Here is a 27,775-nt window from a genome sequence, read left to right on the forward strand (position 1 = left end):
TAAAAGAAAACAACTGATCGGATAGGATTAGCACCTAAGTATATTGACACTGACAGCTATTTTATTTTGACATTTTGAGGTTATACTAATAAACTAGTTTGTTTACCAATTAAAGGTGTTTGCAAACAAAATTACTAATAAATCTCTATAAAATGGAAACATCTGAACAAATATGTTGCGGGTGCTTGATCACAGGTAATAACTTACAAAGTTTGGCCCAAAAAGACACAGACAACATTACCCTAGTTAATAAATTCAAAAAATGTATTTGGGAAGTGGTAAGTTTTCAATTATTGTAACCTTTTTTTACCTAGAAAATGTTGTTCTAACTAATTACAGCTATGGTTACCTTCGTTTTACGTTTGCGAGGATTGCCACCAGACTTTAATTATTGTGCATGCATTTCGGGAAAAGTGCCTTGCTTCAGATTTGGCTAGAAAAGCTTTAGAAGACAAACTATCAGTTAACAACCATTTAAACACTGAAAAGTATAGTCAGTGCAAGGAGGAGTCTTCTAGAACAGTACAGTTGAAGAATGAAATTGAAGGAGGTACGTATTTATGGAAATTTGTTGAGACATCTTTATGCAAAAATTGCTATTTGTATACCCGCTAATGTGTCTTGTTGTCTTACACCTTACAATTAGGTTTTTTTTTTGGAGGGACTCAGGAATTATTTCCTCTTGAAGGACTTTCTGATACATTTCAGGCTTTTCAGTTGCCTCCAATAGCAATCATGTTATTGAATTTACTGGAATGATTTAGAGATTTAAAGAACCAAAATACATGTGACCTGACCTCTTCTTGTCAGTCTTAAAGGAAGTCAGGCAAAAAATTTCTAAAGTAGCTAACAACACCTAAAATTCTTGCTCACCAGTGTAAAAATCTATTTTATTTTGTTAGTTATATTCTGTTTGATTTCCTTTTTTTTCAAGATTGATAAATCTCAATTTGTTGACATCTTGGTGCAGAAAGAAAGTCTTTCAAACTTTCAAGTTTTCATACAAGGTAGTCATTAGTTTATTGTCAAATTTATTTCAGGGTTTAGTGTAAGAAATATACAGATAACATCTTTCCCATTAAATGTCAAAATGTTCTTAATAAGCTCACATTTATGACAAAACAGCTTTGTCTCCATTTTTTGCTGGTTGTGCTGAGTAATGCTTTTATTTTCAAAACCTTTTTCTGTGAAACATCTAATATCAACTAAATGCATTAAACTGCCTGTTACTTGCAATTATAGAAGAACAAAATTGCCTTTAAGAGACCAATTCAAATTTAAACTAATTTTTTTCATTCTTTGTGATTACATAATCAAAACAAACATTTTACCCCTTCATTTTTGTTAATTCCTCACATAATCATGTAAAGATACTGGTAACCTCTTAAGTGGATCTGACTTTCTCAATGAAAATGCATATTTATGGCAAGACCCAAAAAGCAAAGAAGAAACTGATGAAGCTGCTACTTCCACCACTCCACCAAGTGAAATTGAAGGTAAGAAAGTTCAAACTATATGATTACAGTTTGAATAAAATATAAAATCTTTAGAAGAATTTGATGTAAGTAATTTGAAGACTGAGACAGTTTCTAAAGCATCTTTATCATCAAACTATATCAGACCTACCGGTAAACGAAAAAGAAAGAGGAAATTTAGTTGTGAAATATGTTTAAGAACTTTCTTGTCTAGCACAAAGTTAATTATGCATTGCACTAAAGAGCACGGAATGAGCGTTAAGGATGTTAAACCTTTTTCTTGTGAAAATTGCTCCCAGAGATTCCACACTTCTTCAAATTTGTGGCAGCACGTTAAGTATCATGAAGGAGTGAAGTCTAATATGTGCTCTTACTGTGGTAAAGGGTTTATCACTAAAACAGACCTGTTTAATCATGAAAAGAAGCATCTAAACATGCGAGAGTACAAATGTGAAGCTTGTGGAAAGAGCTTTAATACTCACAAAGATATTAGGTAATTAATAGTTTTAATCGTAGGTAATTGTACTGTAATGCTGAGTTGAAAGTGTTTAGGTCTCATAAACTAATCGTTCACACTGACTCTTCCAAGTGGAAATATATTTGTAAAATCTGCAGTAAACCATTTCCTATTAAGTCCAATTATGATAGCCACATGCGCAGGCACACGGGCGATAAAAAGTTTCCTTGTCACTTGTGCGAGAAGAAATTTACTACCAAATGCGACTTACAACGGCATTTAAGGAGTCACACAGATGTTCGGGATCATCCCTGTCCTTATTGCGATAAGGAATACAAAGATGAGCGCGTTTTAAAAGTTTGTTTTTAAGCTACCAATAAAAAACTGGGTTACAATAATACTTTTTTTAGGTTCACATGGCCAAAGCTCATGGAATTGGTTTAGGCAAAGTTAAGATTCCAGTGCGGGCGCGTAACTATGTTTGTCATTTTTGTTCTAAGGCGTATTTTGCGAAAAATAAACTTACCAGACATCTTTACACTCATTCAGGCGAAAAACCGTTTGGTTGCCCAATTTGCGACAAAAAGTTTAACGACAAATCTTATGTGAAGCAACACTTGAGGAATACTCACAATGTGGAACAAATGGATTTGTCTGAAAAGGATATGACTGAAAAAGTTGAATATTTTAATGTGCATAATGACTTAGCTTAGCTTAAATAAGTATTTTTTTAATTGAGTACCAGTATTTTTGCAGGCATTATTAATTTATATACAAATGTGATGATAGTTTGAAGTGTTAAAAATAAAAAACCAATCAATGTAACCCTATTGTTTATTTTTAAAAAGTAACTAGGTATATACAATATTTACAAAAAAGAGAATTATGTTCCAAGTTTCTTTCTTATTCATTTTATCTCTGAGACTGACACATTTTTACGTTTTTGTAACAATACTGATTTTCAAACCGTCGATCATACATGAAACAATTATTGGCAGTCACATTCCCAAATATCAGGAGAGCAAACAGGGTTTCCGTTCTGGCAAGTGCAATTTTCAGGCCCTTATTGCAACTTCCACACAATTCTACTTTTTTCATCATGGCACAATTTAAAATAAGGACCCTTCAAGACTAAATTTAACCACTAAAAACTAACTGAGCATAAGTCACTAAAACGTGCTTCAATGAAACCACTACCCCGTATAAACAGGGTGTACAATAAATAAATAAACGTAGACAAACATCACAAAACACTTACAGGCAATAAAGCAGTGGCAAAATAACATCTAATGTTCTTTCAACTTGGAACTAAGCTTCCTCGGCGCTGTTGCTTAAAGGTGCAATTAAACTACTAACAAAAATGTCCAGCTCTTTAGGAGTTAAACTGTTTGTTCTTTCTGGAATGTAGCTGGATAGTTTTCGGTCTATGTTCAGTATTAAGTCGTCTTCAATCCATGGAGAACGACTTATTGGCTCGGTTTTTTTGGAAGACCAGAACTTGTAGATGGAGTAAAGAAGGGAGAGTGCTGATCCAATGAAAAGGGCGTACATTAAACATGTTTGCGCTATTGGTATAATTTCCAAGTATAACTTGAAGCGGATTTTCAGATTGGGTGGCAATCCGTACATACCCTGAAAACATTTTTTTTATCATGTGAGTTAGGCAAATTTAGAAAGTAAGGTAAGTATACTTACGATTTCGGTCCATAAAAGTGGAAGCACCATGTTACTGAACTTATCAGTATTGGCAATATTTCTCAGGTTTCCCAGGCTCATATTAATTTGATATCTCACAGCTAGTTTTAATGGAGTTCCAGATTGCTGCAAAACCACATATTTTCCAAATTAAAATCCCACAGTTACCAAAAATCTCAAAAATAACTTACAGGTTCGATAATAAAATAACTGCGATGTTTCTCTGGATCGGGATTCAAGCCACTCTCCACTTTATCAAAGAGCACTTTATCTGCATCAAGAAAATGTGGGTAACTAAGAGCAATTGGGAATCCATAGTAGCAATTCCGCACGTCCAACAATCCTTTAGGTTTGCATTGATCAATGTCGCGTTCCTTACAGAAACATCTGTTTTCTGGATGAATTCGTCCATTATCATCAGCTTCCGGGTCAAAGTGATACACGTAGGCTGGAAATCCGTCTTGGACAGTATCATTAACGTGAATCTGGATAACATATCGATTGTAAGTTTCAAAAAATTCACAGAATAGAAGCGGATCATACCAAATATTTTGCTCTACACATGCTCTTCCTGAAGAAAAGCGGTTTGTCTTCGGGTTTGAGGTTTGTAGGAAATTTGGTACCATCGGAGGAGCCGGTTACATCACCACATGGACTCTCCCATTGAGGAATTCTAATTTCTCCGTTGTATTTGTCTAGCAGACCTATGTTTGTGATACCATGTTGGGTACCGGTGTAAAAGGTTTCGTAGTCTCCCCTGAATTCGTACATCTGAAACCACAAACAGAATTTATAATAAAGATGCTGTACTGTTTTAATTCATTTTTATTTGATGTATTGAACCTGTTATTGAAATTTGTGTTTCTAAAACATTCCTGAGATGAAAACATGATGGGTATCTAATTCAGGAAGACAGTTTTTAGCAAATATGCTAGAATTGATGAATTTAAGAAATCCTCAGGTACAAGAGCTTAGGGCTGAAACTGACAGAAAAATTTTATATTGATTCTTATGGAAGAACCAGAGTCTAACCAACTTTTCGAGTTAACTTTTCGAGAAACCTTGTTCAATTTTTATGGAAAATGGATACTGAAATCCATAGTATACCTACAGAGATTCTTTTCGGTTTGTTCGTTTTAGGCAAATTTATGAATTTGTGTTATTGAACATTTGATTGAGCAATTGTGAAAGATTCAAAACTTACTCTGTCGATTAATCCCAATTTGTCAAAATAAATCCAGGATGGCATAAAAGTGTTTCCCAAATCCATTAAGGTGCTCTTGTAACTAAACATGAACTCTTTGGCAGTCATTTCGACTAAAGGCTGCGATTTTGTTTGTCTGATGATCAGGTTCAATCCTAATCGTGTAAACATGCTTTTGGTTGAGGTTACATCTGCTATACTCTGGAAATGAAATGTTTGTTTAAATTTTTAGCATACATTGATTATGTAAATGTCTTTAAACTTTTGAACACACTGTGTACGTGAGAAGTCAATAATCATGGAAGTTTGCTGCTAAATGTTGTTAGAAGGACATAATTTGCAGAACAAAAAACCACAAAACGAAAAGTTATTTAAAACTTAGTATTCAAGCAAAGTAAGAGCAGTTAATAAAAGTAAAGTACATGAATTACAATCATTATTCTAATGTCAATTTGTGGAAAAAACAGAGTTTCTGATATTAGTGCAGAATTCTCTTCTAAAAAGTTTGAGGACAGTTGTTTACCTACAAGAGTTTCTAGATTTTCCAGTTGGTCTTTATTAATACCATATAGTCCACTATTAATAAAACAAATTAAACATAATACATATTATTTTGGTGACAAACTTTTAATTTTTTCACTTCAATTTTAATAAAATAAGTATCATATTCTTATGAGTTATGAAAGCTTCTTCTAACAGTATTTTGGTGACTATTCTAGAATTCTTCCATTAATTTTATAGAGATTTTCTGCTTTAATAAAATAGTTTTGCTATGTGTTGTTTTAATATTTTCCAAATTAGTTGCTTAAATTTTCTGTTGAATGATGTTTAGGTGAGTTTAGTTTGTTAAGAAACAAAACTACCTTTTAAAGGCCTTGTATAAACTAACAGACAAAACTTGCATTGCATATAGACGCAAATGTTAACTCATTACCCTTTTGCGTTTTCGTAGCCAACATATTTGAATATTGTTATAAGTGCGAACAACCTTAACACATTACGCATTTTGACGCATACAAATTGGTTGTATTAAAATAATTTATTACAAAATCCGTTTATGCTTAACAACTCCTAGATTTGATTAAATTATGTGCGAATCAGAGATTTTTTCCTTTGTGGTTTTTCAGCATGATTTACTAACAATTATTTTTTTAGCAAAATGTATTTAGCTGTAAATAAAATTAAACCATAAATCTATGTGATAGATATATCACTATATCTGTGGTGAATGATAATATTATCAAGTAGCTGTTTACAAAAATCTATCTATTACACTATATTAAGTATGCATAGCAGTAATGCAATGATTTCACATATTCAATAAAACAAACATGCAATCTAGTCATTTATAAATTTAAATTGTCTTTCAATGTGATTATTGCACATTATGGTTGGAATTAGCCTAGGTCAAGTATGGAGTGATAAATTACTACTACTTTTGTGGTGGTAACTTACCAGTAATGCAATGTTTGGCAATATAAGTAAGTCATCCTCTTTTCTACCTTCAGATAGAGTAGGTTCCCATATTAAAGGGTGGCTGGGCACTGATGTCAAGGTTCCGTTGTCGTTGAAGGAAACGTTCTCGTGGGACATCAGCTCCCTGAATGGGAAAAAATTGAAATTTATAGTTGACTGGAAGGTTTTGTAGAAATTGACAGAAAAAATTGCAATTAAGCGCCACTGTTGCATTACAAGTGGAAAGGTCGGTATCTTACGTCGAACAGTCTAGAACATATAGTTTTGAAATTTTGCGCACTTATGGTAGTATTATTAGTAATGCAAATACTTTCGTTTTCCTGGTTATTAGTTTTGCAATTACAAACTTCACTTGCAAACAATCCAGCACTACTCTTGAGGTATTAATACAGATAAAATCGAAAACTGTTAAGGTTATTCAACTCACCTTGCATGTGAAACGACCGCGAAAAAAAAAAGTTCAAGTTCAGGTTTGTTTACATCATTACTTAACCGCAGATTACGACAGTTCTCGTCTTGAGGAGATTGATCTTTAGTTTCTAGAATGTTCGCTTGCAGCTTGCAGCAAACTTGCTTGTGTCGGAAATTGTCAAAGAAACAACGTTTCTGCTACTACTTTAAGTTTGTTAGTGATTACTGAGTTATTACTAGGTTTAAGAAAAATTACTGAGAAGTAGAATCAAAACTGGTGTTACAAGAAGTTTAACCAAGAAGCAATATTATTTTTTTTAGTTGCCCTTGATTTGAATTACTTCAGAAGTAGCAAAAACACTTAATTTCTCTAGGATTTCTTGAAGCATTTAAATTTTCTTTAAAAACACTGGGTTTGGTTGTAAGTAATTGTAAGTAAGTATATCTCGGATCTTTGTGCGTAAAACTAAGTAGAAAACATTGTTTTTTGATTATACATTTACTTGTAGAAGAACTGAATCTGACCAATTTGAATAGAAAATGATGTATACAATAACTCTATCTCGGAAAAATAACATTTTTACATCCTATATCTCACAAACAGTTCGTTCAAGCAATTTCTTGACTGACATTTTTAAATTGTAACACCCTGTAGTTTACTACATTATTTTCTCACTTTAGTTTTAAGAAACTTTAATTGGTTTGGTTGTATTAATAATTCTTTTTTTTTTGTGACTATTTTATTGTTTTACACCACTTCAACATTTCACATTCAACATTTTTGATATTTGTAAACCATTATGAATTTTTGTGAAAAGAAAACTTTGTAATAATATATTACAAAGGTATTATTATAACAAAATGTTGGTGATCTTTGTAACACATTTACTTAAAATAAATGTAGAATTTCAAAGAGGCAAATCTCGGTTTTTAGTAAAATTCCAACCTAAATTACTATAGAATTAATGATTATATAACCATACCTGGTTTATTAACACTTTAAATCGCATTCAAAATGTTGTAATTTGCTTTTCGACATATACGCAAGTCTTTCAGTTTTTTAATTTCCTAACTTTTATATACTTTTTGTTTGCTGAATTGATTAATGATTTGCGGCTGGAATTTGTGGCAAATATGAATGTATATGTGGCAATATGTTGCTAAATACAGCGTGAGGAAATTATTACTTGCTTACCGGTATACGTAGGGTCCAACCTCCTCAAATTTCAACTTGTCATCTTTCCCACTCATGTATTCGTCTTTATTGGTGATATTCCACAGGTACACTTTGAGGTAGAGTTCAACTGGAGGTTTTTCCCACAAAAAGAAGATTTCACCTCCAGGTCCGAATTTTAGTTTCTGCATAACAATATTTAGTACAAGGTGGTCTATATAATAACAGCTAACATACCCATTCGTACAAGATGTTGTAGGGGTCGACCAGCAAGATGAATAAGCCGGAAAAAAGCGCTCCAATACCCAATAAAGTAAAAGTGAGTGCACCTGAAATTAAGAACAATTTTAGAGCGCAAAAATGTCAATGGAACTGGAAAACCTTCCATTTCAAGAATTTACGAAAGGACAGCCAAAAATTTGTCGACGCAATTTTTCGTAAAGGTCATTTTTTGAAATTCAAGTAATTAACGATATCTGTTTCAGATTAGCAAAAAGTATAATTTCAATCCATTTATATGCCAATATGGTTGTAATTCACCTAATTATTTTGGTTAATGAGTGAGTAGCGGCGTAACCCTGACTTTTTCACGGTTGAAGCTTTCTTTTTTATGTTTTGGCGGTATTTATGTTAATTTCCAATCAAAATACACCGAGAGGCAAAAAGTGGTTGATCTTCCTGATTGTGATTTAACCTCGATTAGTAATATTTTGCTAAAATTAGCAGATTTTAAATTTGCCATTCTCCTCAGCTTCGATGTTTTCGTTATCGCCCACCAGGAAGCGCACACGTTTCGTCACGCGTCATCATCAGCATTTTCCTTATTGCTATCATTTACAGATGCACGTAATTCGCCTAATTTCATAGCGCTATGATTTTGTATATTACATTTAATTATGTTATTGTCCACGTTATACGTCATAACATGTTTAATACTTACGTTTTCTGGTTTGTGATTTTTTTCTCGCTCTGTCTCGAAGACTGTTGCTGGTTTTAACTTGTTTGTCTGTGGTATGTACCGCATCGTAGGTTCTGCCAAACAGACCTCGCAAAATCATGTGATAATCTTTCATTTTGCTGCTTTGTGAATGTCAAGCAGAGCTGAAAGTATTTCGACTTTGTTTTCGATGTTTTTTTACTATAAAGTCATGGATATACGAGTTGGATTTTTTTTTGGATTGATGAAGAAAAATACAACAGAGAGACAACTTACAGATTTTTAATTTAAACTTATTGGGACACTTTGTATTTTCTAAAGTCTTCTAAACAATCTTGCAGTGCTTAATTATTGTTATTGTCATTTTTAATGAATTAAATTGACTTGGTGAAAACTGCAGTTTGTACAATAAACGTTTCTTTTCCACAACTTAAATTAGCATACTAAAATCAGATAATTTATGATTACTGAATTTAAGCACGTAAAAATATGCAGAAAATTCCGTTAAAAAAGGTGTTAATTTGCAAATTTATCAGCACAAACTTTACAGTTAAATAAAGTAGCTAATTAACCTATATTTTACCAATAATTGCCAATAACAAAATCAGATATTTTTTGTTCAATATCGACACATTTTTGACACACTTTTAGAACACTCCCAACAGTTTAAATAGTTTACACTTACTTTTGCTAAAAATCTAGTTAATTACACATTTTTTCATTTCATTTCATTTTTAATACTTTCTTTTCACTAATTTTTGACCAAATATTAATGTATAAGTGTACCACCACAATATGTAGATATTTAAAAACAATAAATAAGAAATTAAATTGAAACATTTGGCATCATTTAGATCCCGATATTAGTATGATTTTATAATTGTTGAAAGATATATATTTAAAAGTCATTTTTGAAAAACTCCATTACTGAGACATGAGATAACAGTTACAAAAATCATTAACTATATTGATGTCAAAACTGTATTTTTAATAGTTATTTTAATTATTTCCAAAAGTTGTATCATTAATTTTCTAGATTTACGTAGGTATTGTACCTATACAGTACAGAAATTTATATTTTTAAGTCCAGTTGATCATTTCTATTTTTTGTATAATAAATAGTACTCTTAAAGCTGATTTTAAAATGCCAAACTTGTATTGAACAAAACATTTTTTTGGAACTTCTAATTTAATATTAGAAAAAAAATATTAAATTAATAGTATTACAGAAACCTACAAATATAACAAAAAAAATCCAACTTGCATTCTCAACCCGATCACCATTTAAATTCCAAATAAGGTACGCACCACCAAGAAATACAATAGTCAATCAAATCACTCAAAAATCAATAAGCGTAATCAAATTACGATCGATACTCGCGTGACTGAACTTGATACTACTTTCGCACTAATATAAACAAACCGCCGGGTGCGTAAATCACAAAGTACCAAATCGCGGGTACCACCGTCAAAGCTATTACAAACGCGAATTTGTCTTTGGTAGACGCCAATCGACTTCAAAATAGCTCCTATCATCGGGTCGACTTTGTTTATATAGATATTTTAGGAGAGCTGGAATAAACCGGGTACCGCACACACGGGTACTTTTCTCGACCAATCAGAACGCTTCGTTCGGCACCCGATCGTCTTTTTTTTTGCGCCTGGACGTATGCGGTGGACTTGGATGGTTCAAGAAAAACAATTCGATACTTTCTTCAAGGTTGTTTTCTATCTTTGATTCCGCCAGATTGATTTATTTTGATAAAAGCTGGAAATTCCTTTTAAGCGTCATTAATATTGTTGTCACATTTGAATTTGGAGGTTTATATTTATACCGATTTAAATTATTTGGGAAGAAAAAGTTGTGTTTTTATTTTTAATTAATATTAATACAAGGAGATTTTCCATCATTTTAGTGTATCATTGAATAGTTACACTTATTTTCAAACAGGCTACTATACGTTGTTAAAAACAATTAAGGCAAAAAACTGTATTGAATTAATTTGATGGGCACATTTTTTTAAAGAAAATTCTATGATGGATAATTATTTAATTGTCGGTTAATGGCCTAATCGATTTTTAGACAATTAAGCAAAAAACTGTATTTCGAACCGTAGAATTAGCTGAAGTTGTGTTTTTAAAAAACATGTTTACATTTTCTGAAAATCTGAAAACTTGATTGTCGTTTTTGTAACTGTATTGTATTACAATGAATGCTTAAATAGTATATTGATGTATCAAAAGACTGACATAAGATTACTATACAATGCTCAAATACAGGGTGATCTGTATACACAAAAAATAGAAATTCTTGTTTTTTGTCACTAAGAAAACAGAAGAAAACATAAAGAGCAAAAAGTACAGCCTTTGTACTACATTCTTAGTAGGAGCAAAATCCTAAAAACACTCTAGAGCGGAAAATCAATTTACTTTCTGCATTAGTGCATAAAAGCCTAGTTTTCTACACTCATATGCATGTAAAAAAAGTATCAAACTGTGCATGTTAATAATAAAAGTGTTGTTGCTTATTAGGTTTATTAATTGGCTACATAAACTGCAATTCGTACGCTGAAGGTTGGCGACTTGACGCACTGTTGAACTCTCCGTGAGATCAACCTGTACACTATTTCGAAAATGTGGCAAAACGACTAATAACAATATTAATAGTTTTTATTGTATTATTTTACATTGACAGTAGTTTTTAGCTACCTCGCACTAAAATTGCACTTATGTATAATCACCTAAATTGGTCATTGTTAAATTCTTAGGAAAAAAATATTCATTATTTGTTAATTACTTTTTTGAACAAAGTACTACCGTTTCTAGATAATTATGGACAGAACAATCCAACTCTACTATGTTAAATTTTACTAATGATGGGTTTGTGGCATGCAAAAACTTATACAAAACAACTTGTTTTGGTATGGCGTATTATTTTAAGTAATTCCAGTTAGTTTGTTTATAATATTATTGGATTAGGTAAAGTACAAGAACACTAAATCAAGAATTTCGCTCAATTAAACACTTAATTACTGTATCGTTTGTTTTTTTTTCTGAATTAAAATAATGAGATTTTTTATTACCAAAAATCAAAAAACAACCATTCAAGGGCTTCGACTTGTTAAGCTCCATTTTTAAAACATGTTTCTTCCATTTATTATGTATTTTACGTTGGTTATTCGACATTTAGCAATATTTTGCATACACTACTGTCAATATAAGTTTTAAATATACTATGTAGGTCTGATAGTGCAGCAACTGAACCAAAGATCGTTAGCATATAATCAGACAATTCGACCTCGAATTGTGCCTTTAAAGTAAAGAAAAAATGGCAATTTGTGACATTAAAATGCAAATTTTGTTAGTATAACCGAGATTTAAAAATCAGAAACCCAGTCATCTTGGTAATCCCGGCTTTTATGGTACAATTGTTAATACAAACACTGGTGTCATTGTCAAGACCGCCCAGTCTTCTCATCGACTATTTTCCGGTCAGTTTCGTGAATTGTAAATGCAAAATTCATTAATTTATCGTTTTGTGGCGAGGAAATTCACAGGTTGAATAACAGGTTTTTTCTTCGGCATCGATTAAAATATGCTTAAGACGATTTTGGTTGATTTTTTCGGTATTTAGTGACGCAAATTCTAGAGTTTTCGAATGGGTCGACTGAACCAGTAATTTTTTATCTTTGAAACAACAGAATGGAAAAAGATTAACGTTACGGAACCATTTATGACGCCCAAAAAAGTCAAACCTGTCGAAACTAACAAAACAACTTTGTTTATAACCAATTTGATTTACTTGCGCAATTAAGTATAAATGAGCATAAAATCTAACAGTTTAAGTTATATGTGCAAAACAGTACTGGAAGGTGATGTACAGGATGAAACAACAATACAGTTAATTATTTTGTTATTGTTCTGGAAATATTAAAATGTTTATGCGAAGAATCAAACAAAAATAGAATGACGTATAATTTCCACGTTGGGACAAATAATGATTTTGACATATGTAGTTTAATGAAGATAGAAATAGACATTTAAAAAGTATAGAAAGAAATTTGAGAAAGTGAGATAGAGAAAAAAAAACATCTCTTTTATTTTATTTCCTTACGTAGATCCAGTGCAGTAATTTAATTTACCTACGACCTCAGTGTAAATAGCTATTTACGCATAGTTTTCCGTTACGTAATGAACCTCTTTACGCACAATTGTAAAAAAACGCACAGCTGTAAAAAAAGCGCACTGTTTTAAGATCGGCGACAAACTATCGCTCTAAGGAAAAAATGATTTTGTTTACATTTCTTCCATAATGTAATGATTTTTCAAATATACAGGGTGATGAAAAATTTGTTTGCACTAACTCTAGAAAGGTGACAAGAGAGCCTCAAAGGCAATTTTGGGGTCAAAGGCAGTTTTCTGTTATTGACTCCTTTTTATTTTACGTCTTAAAAGCGTCCAATACCAAAAAAAAAACGGAAGAAATTACCAGCAAGGTACATTATACAGGGTGGTCCAGTTTTAAATGTCAATAATTCACCATTCGATAGCCCATCAAAAAACAAGTTGACATGCATTATGTCATTTTTTTTCAAATGCTTCCTAAGAAAATAACAGTCAGTTTTGTCATAACTGTCCGCCGGTTAGAGCAATTTTGATCAAATTTGGAACAAGAAGTTAATTAATACTCATTATGTGATGACAATGACTAAATGTTTGTCAAAATTGTTTAGTTGCTTGGTTTTTATTTTCCCGCCTTATTTTCTACGTGACTAGACATTTTTCAAAAATTACACTTTTTTAAATTCCTTGTCGAATTTGAAAAATAACGTATTTCTTGTAAAATTCTGATTTGAAACTTTGTCTACGAGAAAATTGTGTCGTTTTAAAAAAAAAATTGGATAGTCTATTTTTTAATCAGTGGTTTGTCCTTCAAAAAATAAGTCCTTTTTTAAAATAACTCGTTTCCAGGAAGATAGGGCCCTCCAAAGTTCAGCTTAAAAAATCGTGTTTTTTGTCATAATTCTAAGACCGTTGAAGCAATTTAGATCAACTCAACGAAAGCAACTTTGATCCAATGTTGCCAGGTCTACCGTTAAACGGTATATCTACCGTTTTTGTAGTTCTTCTACTGTCCTCCTGTTTTTTGTATATAATCTACCGTTTTTAACTACTTTATTGCCATTATGTTGGTTGTGAAAATTTTTATAAACTTTTTCAGTTAATTGAATAGGAAATTTAATAAGGATTCTAAAAATGCGCTTAAAACAGTCATTTTCTTACTCCAAATTATTCTCTAAAACCACGTGATGTCTGTCACTATTGTCAAAATTTTACTAGAATTTGCAAAAATTACATTTTAACACAGTTTTCGAAACAAGACGATTTTCTGAGATTTAACAGTTATTTTGACAATTGTCACTTCAAAGTCTAGCTAAATAGTCTTCTGAAATCACGTGACAACTGTCAATAACGCCAAACCGTCAAACCATGCCTCTAAAGTTGCAAAAATCAAGATTTAGAAACGTTTTCTTGCCAGTATTTGATATAAATCGTGTTTCTGAGAATTATTTTGAAATTATCATGTGACCGTCTTGCTAAATAGTGTTCTACAATCACATGACAACTGTCACTAAGGTCAAAACTGTCAAACCATGCTCTAAAGTTGCAAAAATCAGGATTTAGAAACGTTTTCTTGTAGTATTGGATATAAAACGTGTTTCTGAGAATTATGAGAATTATTTTGAAAATTATCACCTGACCGTCTAGCTAAATAGTGTTCTACAATCACGTGACAACTGTCACTAACGTCAAAACTGTTGAACCATGCTCTAAAGTTGCAAAAATCAGGGTTTAGAAACGTTTCCTTGCAGTATTCGATATAAAGAGTGTTTTTCGACTACTGACTTTAAAAGTACCTCATGTACGCTTCCATTTCAAAGCAGAAAGTGGTTATTCGCCGCACGTGCACAGAAAGTGAATCATTTTCTGTCCTAGAGCGTTTTCGCTTTCTACTAACAATCTACCTACCAACTTTTTTCCAAAATATCTACTTTCCGCTCTTAATATAGAATATACTTTTTCTTTAGTGGCATAATACCTATGATTAGTACAAATATGATGTCAATACGTTGAAAATATACTTTTTTAATAAAAAGTTACTCTAAATTATATGAATTGCGATAACAGGACTTTCCATTTGGTCGTAGAAAAAGTATAGTACGTCACACGTGCTCTAAAGCATTTTACGCACTCATGGAATTACACTTTTTCCATATCGTGCGTAAAATGCTTCTTACAGCACTAGTTACGTAATATACTATTATGCGATGAATCAAACAAAAATAGAATGACGTATAATTTCCACGTTGTGACAAATAATGATTTTGACATATGTAGTTTAATGGAGATAGAATTAGACATTTAAAAAGTTACTATTATTTAAAAGTACTGAAAGAAATGTGAGTCAAAGTGAGATAGAGAGAAAAAACCATCTTTTTTATTTCCTTACATAGATCCAGTGCAATAGTTTAAATTACTGAAAACAGACCTGGAAAAATTAGGGTTAGGTTTTCAAACCTACCTATGTGAAACATAGCATATTAATTTTGATACGCAACGATTTTAGTAAATTGCAAAATAAGTAGGTAAATCATTTGTAGCTCAATGAAACTTAACAAAATTGGGTGGTAAAGTTAATAGTACAGACAGAACCGTAATAGAGTAATCAACTTAAAACAGCATACCTTAATTATAGTAATTTCAGTTCAATTGAACTGCTCGTACCTGCGTGTTTTTAAGGGTTTGAGTGCTTGACGTCAATTACGACCCTGTATTTTTCTAGAATGTACTAAAAAGTTTATCGTTAATTATTACTACACATGGTCCCAATCATTGATACCGTTTCATAGAGTAGTAATTTAAAATTTGAAGCTTTTATTGCATCCTGAGTTTTTAAAGAATTACATTTTTAAGAAGTTAAGTCGTTCTTGTACTAAAATTTACTGAAAGTTTGTTGGTAAGATTTAAATCAGAACTGTAGTAAAGTTCATACGATTAGACACAACCAGAAGATAAACCTGAATCCCCCTATCAAAAGTCTAACTTAATTCAATGGTACAGTTTGATGTAAACCCTTTTTGTATGCTGAATAGGAATGATTTTAAGTACGTAAATTATGGAACAGTGTGATAATGTCAAATTAATTAAAGTAAGTCACTTTTCCTTCCTGTTGCATTAAAAGACTGAAAATATTTACTGTTTTTTGCCACAGGACATTGACCTGTAGTAATAAATGACCTGCGTCATTCTCTGAAGCTTTACTGATAAACAATCGAAACGCCCTCTTAAATTTAAGCAAGAAACATCGTCTTCTGACCAAAACGAATGGAAAGTTTTAAAGTCATTAAGCCCGATCAAAGAGTCAAAAGGGTTTTCAAAACCCGTTGGAATCTGCGATCCTTTACATTTTTTTACTCTTTTAAGGACCGAATGGAAAAGTACCCGATGGTACTGGTCTGGTCAAGTGGAACTGCACCCAAACATACTAGAAACTAGTTTTGCGTAAACATCGGTTCGCCGAATAAGTACTGTTAAGTATTTGATTAGCCTGCAAAAAGTAAATGATCGGAAACCTGTAGTTGAAAATTGAGAAAACATTCCAATATATGCTAATTAAATAGATAATTTGATGTCCACGTCATTGAGAGCGATTTAATGGGGTAAAACTTAATCACTGTAATCAGGAAAGTTCAATTTTCTTACGTAGAACGTGATGGAATAACACTTTTCAAATAGGCTTCTAGGAACTGTTTTTTTTACAGTTCTTCTCAAAAAAATTTAGTTATTTTACAGTTTGGACAACTTACAGTTTTATGGGTGAAACAGCACTTGTTAAACGACAATAAATAGCACGATAAATTTCATGTCACTTTAAAATCAGGTAAGTGTTACTTACCATATACCTGCACTTTTAAATAGCATTTCTGTAAAATTCTTGTATGCTGGCGAAATTATTGTACTTTTCGCCGTTTTTTCAGCAGGTAAAAAAAAAACGTTCACATGGGAAAATTCTTCAAACCGGAGATTATCAAAAATGATCTCATAATAGATAGAGAACATTACAACTTGAACAACACAAATATTATAACTGGATAAGGATCTAAACGTTAAAAAAAGATTTCCGTTTATTATAGCTGTTGTTCACTCGAATACTCAATTAACTTTTCTTATTATATTATGGTTGAAAGTTTTGTTTGTGCTACAAAACGAGCAAATATAGCCATTAGCATAAACGCAAATAATCCTTGTGTCATCCTGAACCAAACAAAAACAAACAGTTTATTTGCTGGCATTTTACATTTGGATTCGAAATGTTTACAAAGTTTAAAAGATCCGGATAGTTTTGAAAGATTCCAGTCTGTTTTTAAATGCTTTTCGACTGTTTTGGGAGCATTTGGAAAATTCTAGATTACTCTACAAGCTTTTGGACATTTCTAGATTTTTCTGGACAATTTTGAAAGTTTCTAAGCTGCTTTAGGAGCATTTGGAAGCTTCTCAATTGTTCTAGGAGTTTCTATAGAAGCTCTTAGACAATTTTTAGATGCTTTTCAAAGGGATAAGACTGTTATGGAAGCTCTAGACTGTTTTCGAAGCTTCTAAACCGTTTTGAAACCTTCCAGACTATTTTAGAATCATCCTAAAGAATTAAATCTGTTTGGAGAGAACAGTCGAAAGCTTTTAGAGAGTTCTGGAATTTAATGGTTTTAGACTACTTCAGGAGCACTTGCTTTTGAATTGCTTTAAGACGATTGGAAAATTTCTAGATTGTTCTAGAAGCATTTGGGAATTCTAGAAATTTCTGGAAGCTTCTAGGCAGTTTTGAATGATTAATTTCATTAAATTATATTTAGAGGATGTTCAACCTCATGCTCGCCTGGACTTAAAAAACGGATATTTATTGAACATTATTGGAAAAAACTTCTGAAGGTAAAAAATACATAAAAATTTACTGACAAATACAGACTTTTTCGCAGAATAACATGCGTAAAGTCGAGTCTAAAGTATTTTAAAGTGAAATAACTAGGTTTTGAAGACAGACGTCATTATCAAATTAAAATGAGTAGTAATTTAGTATTTTTTTTTATAGTCGCACATGTAAACTAAAATAGCATACAAGGCGTTTCATCAATTTTAGAATACGTTAAATCAATCATTATTAAAAATTAACCTGTCAAATAAAGTTATTTAAGCAACAATTTATTTAAAAGGTTGTAAAATAGTAATTAATTTTTAAATGTTAAACGAAAAAAATCTGAATATAACAGGAGAAAATACGTGCAGCGTATTATAATCCTATATTTGCCTTAAAAACGCTATTATTTTTAAAACTGCTAAAAAAAAAATTTTCTAAGATAAAATTGTCTATCAGTTTGACGTTTGGTCAAAAGAAGTAACAATATTGACGCAGTTATAAAAAAATTCTATTTTAAACCACTGAACGAATTGAACTCATAGAGAGTTCAACAGTGCGTCAAGTCAGCAACCTTCAATGTCGCATCCAAATTAGTTTTTAGTATTAAAGCGTAGACAAAAGAGGTTTAACAATCAATTTAATTACTCAATCTATTAAAAAAAATAATTAGTCGCATATCGATGGCGGTGCAGTTAAAAAGCGGAAAACCAAAAATAAACTTTAACAATTAAAATCACAACGAATTTAGCAACTGAATGTTGGTAAAAATAGCATCTCATGTAGTTTGATGTACGAGACCTCACGCAATAGGTGAGTAGTATTCATAACTGAAAGTAATGAATCATTTCTGATTTACATACAGTTTATGATCGGTCGGGACTTCCGTCAAAAATCTAAGAAACATTAACATATTATCGAACTCATTGTTATTTTTGCGGCCACGAGTTCTTCTCAAATCGACTATTAACTGGATTTTAATTTTCAGTTCGATATCCGGCAATAATATCGTTTAGTAATGGGACGGAATGCTACTCTGGGAAAAACACACCACAATGTAAATTAAGCAAAATCGATTTTGCTTAATGTACAAAATCAGGTAAACGAGTTTTCAGCTTGAAAAACCATTAGCGCCTAAGTCAAAAAAATCAGTTCCGGTGTCCCTGAAAAAATCCATGTCACCGAAAACGTTGCATTTTACACATTTGTAAATTAACTTATATGACCAGTACTAGGATATTGTCACGTTGCTAACAAAAAGACAAACAAATACCAATATAAATTAATTAACTTGCTAAATATGTGAATTAAATAGTCACTCACACGTGCTTCTAGATTTTTTTGTTTGTAAAAGTAGTAGTGATCTTTGATATCTGTAAATTGAATGAAATGCAGGTGGTGGATAATTTAAAACAGTGAAATTTTTTAAATACACTTTTAATTTTAAATTAGTTTAAACAATATGTTATATCAATTAAAAATTGTAAAAACAAGAAGATACTAAACATTATAATCTTATTAATTTAATATTACTGGCAAACCTGAAATAAATTTATCATCACTAGCGTTAAATACCTTATTATTATAATGATTTTGATTTTCGGTTAATATATACATATAGGTAACGTGACTAAGTAATTTTTGTAATATATTCCTTATACCAAATAACAGTGTGTGTACGAAATCCATTAACGTTAAATCGAAAATTTTTGACAGTTTGATAATCAAAGAACAAAATTGCTTGTCAAACCCAGTTGGAGTAAAAAAATTACTGTTTTAAGAACATTTTTGTTTTTTTTGGTGTTTTTCTCATTAAATTCCTTATCCAAAAACCTGAAAAACCCCACACAATTTAGAAGTCAGGGAGAAAATCGGTGTCAAAGTTTGAACTGCCAGAAAGACAGTTTGAAAGGACAGTTAGGGAAAAAATTGCCTGGAACCTGGAACACCCAGTTGTAGTGAGAACATGACAGTTTTAGGCACATTTTTGGAATCCATATTAACTTCCTATGTAAAAACCAACAAAAACACCACAAAATTTGATAACATCAAGGTGTCAAAGTTTGAACTGCTAGAAACACAATTTGAAAGGACAGTCTAGGACAAAATCGCCTATAAAACCAACTTGTAGTGAGAAAATGACTGTTTTAAGCACATTTTTGTTTTTTTCACTAAATTCCTTATCCAATCACCTGAAAAACACTACACAATTTAGTAGTCAGGGAGAAAATCAGTGTCAAAGTTTGAACTGCCAGAAACAAAGTTTGAAAGGACAAAATTGCCTGGAGCACCCAGTTGGAGTGAGAAAATGACAGTTTTAGGCACATTTTTGGAATCCCTATTAAATTTCCTAAGTAATAACCTAAAAAAAACCATAAAATTTGATACAATCAGGGTGTTAAAGTTTGAACTGCCAAAAACACAGTTTAAAAGGACAGTCTAGGACAAAATCGCCTGTAAAACCAACTTGTAGTGAGAAAATGACTGTTTTAAGCACATTTTTGGTTTTCTCATTAAATTCCTTATCCAATAACCTGGAAAACACCACACCATTTAGTAGTCAAGGAAAAAATCAGTGTCAAAGTTTGAACTGTCAAAAACACAGTTTGAAAAGACAAAATTGCCTGGAACACCCAGTTGGAGTGAGAAAATGACAATTTTAAGCACATTTTTGGAATTCTTATTAAATTTCCTATCTAATAACCTAAAAAAACACCACAAAATTTGATACAATCAAGGTGTCAAAATTTGAACTGCCAGAAACACAGTATTCGTAATTTACTAGTAATTTACTAGTAATTTATTGGTAATCTACATGTCAATTTTCGTGGTAAGAAAAAAGAACTTAATCGGTAATTTACCCATCACTACATTTTTGACCCATTTGAAAAAAACTGTACCTAAACACAACTTATTTTTTCCAAGGTAACTGTAAAGAACACTTTTAATTCACCTATTTAATTAAAGCTTCAATTTTCATTTCAACCCAACAATAATAGTTAAATTCCAGTTCAGTTTAGCTAAAATACTAAATTTAGCAATTATACACAGTAAATAAATAATTTAGCAAAATTATGTCATATCACATTTGAATGGTAATGGAAACATCTTTATAAGTATGTAAAATGCTGTAAAATGAAAATATGTTCATAATACTACAACTAATATGATAATAAGGATTTTAATTATTCACTGATTAATAACTAATAAAATTTGAACGTGTGTAGTTATTTTACATGATGTATCTAAATTTCCTAGCAATTACTAGAAAATGCTTGTAAGTGTTAACTCAATTAAGTTTTATGTCATTTTCCTACAACTCTGGATAACCATAGCAAGCAATTAAAAAAAAACATTATTTACAGTATTTGTTAAATTCCTAGAATCTTTTGGAAGTATAAATAATTGTTTTTAAGGTAACAGTATCATGAAATAATTGAATTGAACCTTTCAGGCATCAGTGTCTTAAATAAAATACAGTATAAAGTTTGGTATAAATTCTACTGAAATTCAGAAAAAAGTTTGCACAATTGATTTGATAAAATTTATGACACACTGTATGTCATTGTCTCCACTTTGAAAAATTTTATTGAAAACTAATATCTTCATTTTCATTTAATTTGAAAAGTTTTACACATGTGCCTTAAAGTTGATGTTTTAACACTTCTATCATAAACAAAACTATTAATGATTCTAATGATCGTTATAAAAAAGTATGACACTGACGGCGAAAAAATGCTTGTAAATTAATAAACTATCATATGAAGTTAATGAGGCAACAATATCCTGATAAAATGATTAAATTAGAAAAAAGTGACAAAATGCAAAGTTCACATACAAATTAGTGTCTCGTTCTAGTATCTTAATAGATTAATTCCTATATAATAATTAAAATATTACTAGAATTTCTATAAATTGTCGTTGTAGATTTAATAATATAAGGTAAAGGTAACCTGTTGGGGAAAATACCAGATGACATCTAATTATAGAAAATTATTAGGTATTTGTTTTGATTTAGAAATGTCTAATTAATTCATAAAATTTTCCAAATTGATTTTTTTGTATAGCCAATAGAGTATTAGATACAAGTTTTTAGGGATTTAGGGACCTGAACGAGACTTCGCATTGGCCCTATAATAAGGGTTGTTTTAAATAGGTACTTTCACTAAAAACGAAAATTCGGCTTAATGAGTTAACTTTACCATTAAACCACAATTGGAGCCTCAAAATCCTCTTGTTTTTCAACTAATCATTTACAATATAACTGATAACTAAAACAGGTTGATGAAAAGTAATTTTGAATAGAAAACGGTATTTTTACTAACAAACCTGAATTTGATGTTTCATGGCCAATATCACACACCCACTATATGAGGATTTAAAAATAACTTTTGCGAAGAACTGTGACGTAAAAAAATCCAGTTTGGAGCAACAATTTTGCGTAAATTATCCCACAATGTAGATTGTGGTCCTCTAGAAGATTCGAAACGAGTTATTAAAATGTTATTGGCAGATTTAAAGTCGTATAAAGTTAATTTGATTTGTATTTAAATTTGGCTAAATCAAAGTTCTTGAGTTTTGGCACTTTATTTAATTATATTAGTTTAGACCCTGTTTTCATTGTCATTTAATTTTGCGTAAAGTGGCACGAGAAAGCTGGTTTGCTATAGGAAGTGCAGTTTTCTTCAAGGATGGTAAATGGAAACGATTATTAATAACCATGTTCTGCTTCACTCATGGTAAACCACCCAACAATCTCCAAATTACCATATTTTTGTTTTAACCTAACCGACTTTAATTATGCACAAATTTTGCCAAATCATCTGCATCTTCCTGTAGTTTTCCTATAAAAAATACAAATTTAACTGCCTTAGCGTGTAATATCAATTTTTAAAAGGTTCAACAATTATTTGCGATGACGTTAAGGGGTACCGGTAGTACCCGGCGTAATAAATATATAATATTATACGTCTCTCCTGTAGAATATAATTATTGTTTGTAATAGTTTATTATTGATGATGCTAAGGAACGACCTTACTTATTTCTAGAATCGACTAATAGGTGACATTTTGCCTTTGATTGTCGTCATATGCTGAAAAGTCGATTTTTTCTTTGGTAGTTGATTAGTTCTCATTTAAGTTTAAAAATTTGAGGTTAAGCAGTTTAAGTGGAATTTGGGGTGGTTATCTCTATCTAGTGGCATTTCATAAAATACAGTAAAATTGTGCAAGGTTTGAAGTTTATTGCCAGTCATCGTGATTTATAGGTTTATTGAAGGCAAAATATCAGTTCTAATTAGCTAATAAGTTAAATTAGTTACTAATTTTCAATGAGTTAGCAATAAATTAACTTAGGTTAAACTACAAAAATTTCAAGTGCTTTTTTGTACTTATTTCAACTAATTTAAGGTTCTTTAGTATAAATATGTCCTTTTCTGTGCATTGAAACCCTCCTGGAGCAAAATGAAAAATTGCCAAAATTGCACTTTTTGCAAAAATGATTTTTTTTTCAATTTTCGAATGATTGTAACTTTTTTATTTTAACTCTTATAGATTTCGCTAAAACGCCATTAGAAAGAGGATAATAAATATTATAAAATGAGCCAAAACTGGCCTGTCTAGCTCTTCATGTTACCGAGATATTGAATTTCAAAAAGTAGTAAAAAAAGCTGCATTAAAACCCTACACTAATGCAAAAATACAGTTTTGTTACCATCATAATTATCTTATTATTCTGCTGTTAGACTAATATTTTAAATTTCTTTCTTGCTCTTTTTCTTAAGGTTTCAACATTTTTCATAATCTCTACCATAAATCATAAATTGCAATACACCTAAAATGGCAAAAGCAAATCAATCATTATCACTTTAATTGCCTGTCTATTCTATCAAATCAATTTCTTTTAAAACATTAAAATTGTAAACAAATGTTACAGCAACGTGATTCTGGGTACGCTGGCGCCAAATAACTGACTTTGTCCTTAAAAATAGGTTACAGCGGTTTGTTTTTAAAAATCGGAACACACAGAAATAGTATTATTGTCTGTATATTGCAAAATTGGCTTGCACTCATTGATAACACTTAATTACTGGATTATAATAGTGACCCAACAGGTCACATGTGAGATTCGACTTGGATTAGATAACCCAGTCTGTGGGGTCGTTGAGTTTTGTTGATTATTAATTTTAGTTCCCAAGGAATGATTGATTGATAGACAAAAATAGCTAAATAATAAATTCTGAATGTAACTTGCCGGAAAATATGACATATAAAGATAAATAACAATAAAAACCAATCCTACATGCTGTTTTGCACAAATCTATTAACATTTCCGGCCTGAAATCAAAACAGATTATGCAATTTTTATGCAGTTTTATCTCTAGGGATGCTAAAGTTGTTAACCTCCACATCCTTGATTGTTTATGCAATATTTATGTTTTTATTTCTTCTATAGATTAGAAACTGCTTGAATATTAATTTTATAAAGATAATGAGGAAATTTTATAATAATAGTATAGTAGGCTTCTACTTCTAAGTATTTAAGCACCATTTGAGCAATGACTACTAAATTTGCAAGCCTGCAATAAAAACTGTATTAATTTAATATTAAAACGTGTTTTGTGCCAGATTTAGTGGTTTGCATATAAACATGACTTAGAAAGTTTTAAATTAATTGTTGTTTTGTTTAACCCTGCACACATGACCCTTTTACGTATGTAAACTAATGATTAACAATAAACCTAATTTTGTTACTAAAATAATTCGACCAATATTTATTATCAGTTAAGCTTGTTTCTTTATTGACAGTCTCTTATGTATACGTGAAAGTACGTAAACGTACTACGTACATAAACTACACTTATAAATAACACTTTTAATCAATTTTATGGCTGTTTTTAAAAAATATTATTTAAAACCTTAAATTTATTGTATGAGATTCATATTTACATTTTTTAATACCATGAATGATTAATTTTACATAAAAAAGTAATTTGTCATTTTGTTTATTATAACAGTTTGCTAACGTTTAATAAACGTTATACCTAATTTAAGTGTAAATTGGTGCAGTATGCTTTATTAGTTTGTGGTATAACTAAGTAGGTACTCCTTGGAAGCGAATACTAATAAAATAAAGAATGATTAGAAAATGATGAGACATCAGATTTAATTATTTGACTAATACTAGTAAAATGTTATAAAAAGTTATGAAGATTTCCAGTTTCACTAAAGTAGTTAGCTGCAGATTTAAATGGGAAATATGTATTCTTAACTTTCTGAAAATCAATGGAGGGATCGATTCTGTAATTATCACCATTAGGCAAGTTAAAACAATTAATTAGGTAAGTGTATAAAGTTGAATTAAGCTTTTTCGTTGTGATGACCATTAACTCTCCCTCTAAATTAAACAATTTGCTGTTCTTTCTAATTTTTGTACCAATCCCCAATGTCTAGAAAACAAGATTGAACAAAACCATTTTTAAAAATGTGATCTAGAGAAACAATATTCTGTTAAAGTGTATAAGCAAACAGTTTTTACTTTACCTGAACAAGGAACAATGAGAAAAAATAATGATTACTTACCAATAAATATTTGTGTGTATAATCTATTGAATCTTAAAAATACTGAATAAAGTTTTAGTTTAAAGGTATGAACTTTGTCAGAGTATTATTCAGATACCTGCTACAGACAGAATTTAATAGATTCGACAAACTCTTATTTCAAGACTTCATAGACCTGTACAAGTCTCTGAAACCTTCCCCTGACTTTCCCATGTTTTAAATTGGCAGAGGCCTCTACAAGTGCTCTAAAGTTTTCAAGATTTGTTTAATTGTTGGTATATAAATATTGAGCATAAGCATAAAAATTTGTAAAAAAGCTTTAAAAAAGCACAAAACTCTTTCAAAGATGCTAAATTTTTTACTTTTTTTGACCAGGTGCTAGAATTTTTTTGAAGCTTTTAAACTGATTTGATGATACGAGTATAGGGAAGATTTTAGACAGTTTTGAAAACTTAAAAAAATTTTTTTACTACTTGAGGAGCATTTGGAAGGTTTTTGAACAGTTTAAAGAACATACTGAAGGTTCTGGAATGCTTTAGAGTCATTTGGGAATTTTTAGACGGTTCTGGAATTTTTTGGAAGCTTTAAGACTGTTTTTGTATCTTTTGGGACCTTTTAGAATAGCTGAAAAGCATTTGGGCTCGTTTAGACTGTTCTAAAAGCTTTTGGCTTCTAGATTGTTTTGAAAGGCTTCCGACTGCTTTAGAATCATTTTGGAGTTTGTGTAGTATTTTGAAATCTTTTTAGACTATTTTAGGAGCATTTGAAAGGTTTCTGGAGAGTGTCAAAAGCATTGAAGTTTTTGGACTGCTTTTAAAGTATTTGAAAACTGATGGACGGTTCTAGAAACTTATGCAAGCTTTTAAACTGCTTTAGAAGCATACGGAAGCTTTTAGACTGCCTTGAAATTTTTTTAGAGCTTCTAGACTAGTTGAAGAGCATTTGGAAACCTTTAGAGTGCTTGAGAAGAAGAGAGTTTTTGGAGTTTCTGTAGTGTTTTAAAACGTTTTTAGACTACTATAGGAGCATTTGGAAAGTGTTTGAACAGTTTAAATAGCATTGAAGGGGTTCTGGACTGCTTTTAAGGCATTTTAGACCTTGTAGACAGTCCTCGAAGCTTTGGGAACCTGTTAAACTGCTCTAGAAGCATACGGAAGCTTTTAGACTGTCTTTAAATCTTTTAGAAAAAAGTTGAAAAGCATTTGGAAGCATTTAGATTGTTCTAAAAGCTTTTGGAAGGCATTTTGGAGCTTTTATAGTGCTTTGGAATGTTTTTACATTTTTTTAGACTACTTTAGGAGCATTTGGAAATTATTTGGTAAGTTTAAATTTGTAAATTGATACTTACCCATTTTGCAACAGATAATTGGTATGTTTTTGTCTTTCAGAACCCTTCAATATCTCAATATAGCTATTGTAATTGTAAATTAACCTATACAAAATAAAACACATAAAGCAGAACAAAGCAAAATAAGCATGACAAATATCTGTCAAATGACGTGTTTTTGCGTAATATTTGGTTGCTTTTATTATTTACAAAAAGCAAAATTTCTAGAAATCCGGACTCTAGTTATAACCTAAAACTATAGTCATTTTTGTTGGTGTTTGTGACGCAACAGTCAGAAGTCACTGAACTGACTATATTTTTGTCAATACGATTAGGTAAAAAATTGTCTCGAGGTTATTCCGCTATTTCTAGTTTTAGTTCTAATTTTTATAACAAAAAATAATACTCTATCATTATATAACATTTTAAGTTTATTAATTAACCTATTTTTAGTATTCATTTTGAGCTGACCGGAAATATAATATTAATAGAGCTTTTAATCATGTTTGTAAAATTTTTTCAACAATTTTGATCATTCTTATTCACCACGTTATAATTTTTAGAGTCAATTTAGCTTTTTAATTAATTTAAGATAATACTGAAGAATTATTTATTATAAACGTTTTCGGTTTGAGCCATTTTCAGTGTCTTAAAACTCTGATATTAAACAAATCAATTTATGTCAACCTAGGAAGTTAACAATTACAGTTTTAGAAATTCGTCATTACGGTATTTCATTACAACAATAGTAAGAAAACTCACCTCTAAAAGAATGCAGAGCTTCCAAAACTTTGACGGAAATGTCAGTCATTCCACTGGCAACGGTAACAAACATGTTCATGTACTTCATGGTAAAAACAAATCGCAATAACACTTTAATCAAATCTCGAAACGCAGCTAGAAATCAAATGAAGTGATTTTCAGAGTTGACATTCTTTTTAATTCATATTCGGCGACAATTTTACGGCCTTGTCTTTGTTGCCCTATTTATCAGCATTGCTGATACACATAACAAATACGTTTGGTGAACAAAGAAGAGATATTAGTACCCGAATTTATGTAACCATTGGTAATTTTCAATACCGACTA

General features: G+C 30.9%; 2 protein-coding genes across 3 annotated transcripts; one reads left to right on the plus strand and one right to left on the minus strand.

Annotated features, from left to right (window-relative positions):
* Positions 1 to 79: 79 nt before the first annotated feature.
* On the plus strand, positions 80 to 2,757 carry LOC145726954 (uncharacterized). Its single transcript, XM_081976297.1, has 6 exons — positions 80 to 278; positions 340 to 550; positions 1,371 to 1,496; positions 1,551 to 1,968; positions 2,028 to 2,289; positions 2,343 to 2,757. Exons 1-6 carry the CDS (start codon positions 153 to 155, stop codon positions 2,643 to 2,645), a joined length of 1,446 nt encoding a protein of 481 aa, XP_081832423.1. The 5' UTR covers positions 80 to 152; the 3' UTR covers positions 2,646 to 2,757.
* Positions 2,749 to 27,774, minus strand: LOC145726950 (scavenger receptor class B member 1-like). Of its 2 annotated transcripts, XM_081976289.1 has the most exons (10): positions 10,138 to 10,356; positions 8,833 to 8,993; positions 8,130 to 8,221; positions 7,914 to 8,077; positions 6,287 to 6,431; positions 4,832 to 5,032; positions 4,171 to 4,398; positions 3,819 to 4,112; positions 3,628 to 3,753; positions 2,749 to 3,564 (listed from the first exon to the last, which is right to left on the minus strand). In XM_081976289.1, exons 2-10 carry the CDS (start codon positions 8,963 to 8,965, stop codon positions 3,241 to 3,243), a joined length of 1,707 nt encoding a protein of 568 aa, XP_081832415.1. In that variant the 5' UTR covers positions 8,966 to 8,993; positions 10,138 to 10,356; the 3' UTR covers positions 2,749 to 3,240. The 2 variants fall into 2 exon arrangements, with proteins under 2 accessions (XP_081832415.1, XP_081832416.1); XM_081976290.1 differs by lacking the exons at positions 8,833 to 8,993; positions 10,138 to 10,356 and adding an exon at positions 27,449 to 27,774.
* Between the last annotated feature and the right edge of the window lies 1 nt (position 27,775).

The sequence above is a fragment of the Ips typographus genome, linkage group LG3 (genome assembly GCF_016097725.1).
Source record: "Ips typographus isolate SLU linkage group LG3, UJ_Ityp_2.0, whole genome shotgun sequence".
NCBI lineage: Eukaryota > Metazoa > Arthropoda > Insecta > Coleoptera > Curculionidae > Ips > Ips typographus.